Here is a 3,591-nt window from a genome sequence, read left to right as displayed (position 1 = left end):
CTTCCAAAGAATCTGTACTTCCAACCAAAGAACATCCTCCAAACCCAAAGAAGTGACAGCAGGGTTAAGAACTTATTATCAGATTTATCAACAATCTGATCCTCTAGGAGAAAAACATACTCTCACAAATGTCTAATTTTCCCAGCAAACTTGCGCAATTGATAGCTAATTACAATTTCTTACAAGGTGAAAGCAGTAACCCTTATCCCGCTCCACCTCCAAGTCTACAACCATCAAGAACATCAAAAACAGCACAAAATAATCTTTCATTCAAGATTTAAACAGTATCAATCTTGTTCCTTAATCTACAAAAAAGTGAATTTGTAGCTGAACAGAAATAGTTTCCTACTCCTCTTCCTCAATAGCAGAGTGATTACTCAACAATTCAATCAAACCCAATCATATTTTAATAAGTTTCATGATTAAATAACATCAGAAACAGCATCACAACATATTTTGATAAAAGGTTTGACATCATTCCTGTTTCTTTATTAACAAAAGGATTATTTGTAGGAACGTACTACATAAGCCTACTAGACTCCGACTAATTCGGAAATGAACCGGGGGAAGCTCACCAAACAGCCGCTTACCAACTGATCCAAGTACCTATTGGTAATTCAGTACTAACAAAGTAGCAATCGATAAACACATTCACAAAGTATGAAGTCAACCAACCATTAAAAACTGCACAAAAAATTAAAGCAAAACAGATTTATGATCATAATTTCTCGTTATCCAAATTTACGTACAACAAGGGTTAATTTAAATCTTTCTAGCTTAATCACAGCAAGATCCAACAACAAAAGGCAAAAAAAAACCCATTAAAATTAACCCCAAAACGAAACAAACCCACAAATCAAAACCCCTCAAATCGAAGAAACAGAAGACCTAATATCATCATTAATCACCCTAACCTGATCATTATGAACATGATTGACGCAATCTAATCCACACCCACATTGCGGGCACTCCTCGAAATTATCAATAGGGAAATTAGCAGAAGCAATTCCAACAGAAAACTCAAGTTCATCATCAGCCCTTCTAACTTCAACAATATTCAACCAAACGAAGAAAACCTTAACACTAACCCCAGTAAGTTTAGTAAGCTTGTTTTTTGAGATAAACCCGCTAATTGTAGGCTTGTATTTCAGCTGATAAGACCCTTCTAATGAAAAACTACAACTCCCATTTAAAAATGCCTTGAAACTTCCAGTTTTCTCGTTCAATTCATACCCTAAAGCACCTTTTGGAAGAATACCCATTGGAAAATTGAAGGTTTCCAAGGCTTCGTAGGCTGATAGATTGTCATCTATGGCGGCAACGGCGGTGATGAGTGAGACAAGGAAGAGGAGGATTGAAGAAGAAGATGCCATTGTTATTGTGAAATGTGGAAGAAGTTGTGAATTTAGATTTGGTACTACAGAAGTTTTAGTATTTTGGGGTGTTAATTTTGTCTTTAGTTGGAAATTTGATGCAACATATGGCTAAATTGATGTGCCAAAAGATGCAATAATATTGGTGGAAATTGTGATAATTGACGTGTTTACTTGAGGGATGTTATTAGAAGGGGTACTAACAGCTAAGCAAAGTTCTAGTCTCTCCTAATTAATTATGGGTTTGAAATTAGGTTGAAATTATCAATTATGAAAGATGATAAATGATCTTGTTGCCATATTGGTAAAATATTAATAAGAATTATTTCGAATCTAAAATATCGTTTAGCTATAAGAGCATGTCGCCATCTCTAATGGTAACGGGTTACTTGAGAGATTCTTCCTTCATTTTTTTAGTTGACACCGTTTGACGTTTGCATTATTTACAAAGTACACTTTTGACTTTGTTTTGTGTTTATTACTATGATAAAACATACTCATGTGAAATCTTCATCTCAATATATATTTTATACATGGTATTATTGGAAGGAGACATGCTTGCAATTTTTAGAAGTTTCCACTTTTGAGTTTGAATAATGCAGTGAAAATGACAAATTTGCTTGGTGAGCTATTATGGCTGACAATAAGTTGGCAAAAGGAGGAAACATGGTAATCAACCATTTATATAACAAGCTACTCCTTATTAGCTAACTATTGGGATTCAAACTAAGGGCCTGTTCTCTTACGTTGAAATTCAGTTCAGTTCAGTTCAGTTCAGCTCAGTTCAGTTCAGTTCAGTTCAGTTCAGTTCAGTTCAGCTCCTAATTTCCTTCTCTTATAAAATATTCATTTCAGTTCAGTTCACTTCAGTTCAGCTGAGTTCAGTTCAGTTCAGTTCAGCTGAGTTCAGTTCAGTTCAGTTCAGTTCAGCTGAGTTCAGTCAATGAGAACAGGCCCTAATAATGAAAAGTAGCTTAAATCTTATGTGACATGACAAGATAATTAACAATTTAACCTGCAATTAGAGATGCTCTTATACTCTATTCTTCTTTTATTACTTGCTTTATAATACTTTTCATATGATTTTAACATATATATCTTTGATAAACCAATTCTCATGGTATCTCACAATTGTCTCACACCCAAGGTTTAAAGACCACAAAGTAAAGGAGAATCAACATTTATTCTCAAAGCTTTTTTTTTTTTCCCTTGTACTCAAGTAACTAGATCAATTTATTCCATCATTCCTCCATCTCCGTCACACTCAAATGACTCGTGTATAGCACAAGTTCAAATATATAATACTTAGTATTCAACATTGAACCACTAATCTCACAAACTAAAAACTTGATTGAAGGGAAGGGTAGAAGTGTAGAACTTAAATCTACATAATTATGTTTATTTCAATCCAGTGATCTGAACTATTGTCCCACATACTACGTATAAGGATAAATGGATAACATAACAAATATCTTGAACCTCATGATTCATGCCATGAATTCACATGTTGTAGAACTTGCGGAAACTCCCACGTGAAACACGCCTTCGCATTAAAGTTAACACCAACTTTAAAACTAGATCGTACTCACGGGCATACTAGATGACGGAATACTAAACAATAATAGAGCAAGTCGATCAAATAAGTTCATAGTAATTCTTCTGAATACTCCGTAATAAGAGCTTAAATCGAAAGGTCATCACATTTATCTCACAATAAGTTATTGTGACACTATATAATTATACAAAAAATTTCCTAATTGTAACATACCGACATTCTCGATCAAGAAGTTGTGTGGTTGTATTAATAATGCTATTATACTATATGACTTGGAACTTTTCTAATAGTGCTTCAAATAATCGTGTTCATTTACCATTTCATTTATCAACTTTTTGAAAGATAAAATAAAGTAAATACCAAACATGTAAACGTATCTCATAAAGGAAAACAATGCCTCATCCCTTTACATATCATTTGTTATTACAAATCCTAAAAAAAGAACTTTTTGCATCATCAAATAGTATACACAATGAACAAGAAAGTCTAACTTACTTATCAAAAAAGAAATTAGGGAATCATTCATTATATATAATTATGATTATTAAAAATGTTCCTTATAACTAGAATAAGTGGAAAGTTAATCCAAATATCCAATACATTTCTTATTATTCTCCTTACATTTTTAATCTAATACTAGTACATAAAATAAACTAACTTACC

General features: G+C 32.9%; 1 protein-coding gene across 1 annotated transcript; it reads right to left on the bottom strand.

Moving 5' to 3' along the window:
• Positions 1-866: 866 nt before the first annotated feature.
• On the bottom strand, positions 867-1,373 carry LOC145570947 (uncharacterized protein At5g01610-like). Its single transcript, XM_081630063.1, has one exon. The coding sequence runs from the start codon at positions 1,371-1,373 to the stop codon at positions 867-869; it is 507 nt and encodes a 168-aa protein (XP_081486189.1).
• Positions 1,374-3,591: the final 2,218 nt, after the last annotated feature.

The sequence above is a fragment of the Chenopodium album genome, chromosome 12 (genome assembly GCF_948465745.1).
Source record: "Chenopodium album chromosome 12, dcCheAlbu1.1, whole genome shotgun sequence".
Taxonomy (NCBI): Eukaryota; Viridiplantae; Streptophyta; class Magnoliopsida; order Caryophyllales; family Amaranthaceae; genus Chenopodium; species Chenopodium album.
This window is presented reverse-complemented; position numbering and strand designations above follow the sequence as displayed.

Excerpts from the sequence above, each read along its gene's own strand:
- LOC145570947 (XM_081630063.1), bottom strand. The coding sequence starts at position 1,373 with ATGGCATCTTCTTCTTCAATCCTCCTCTTCCTTGTCTCACTCATCACC.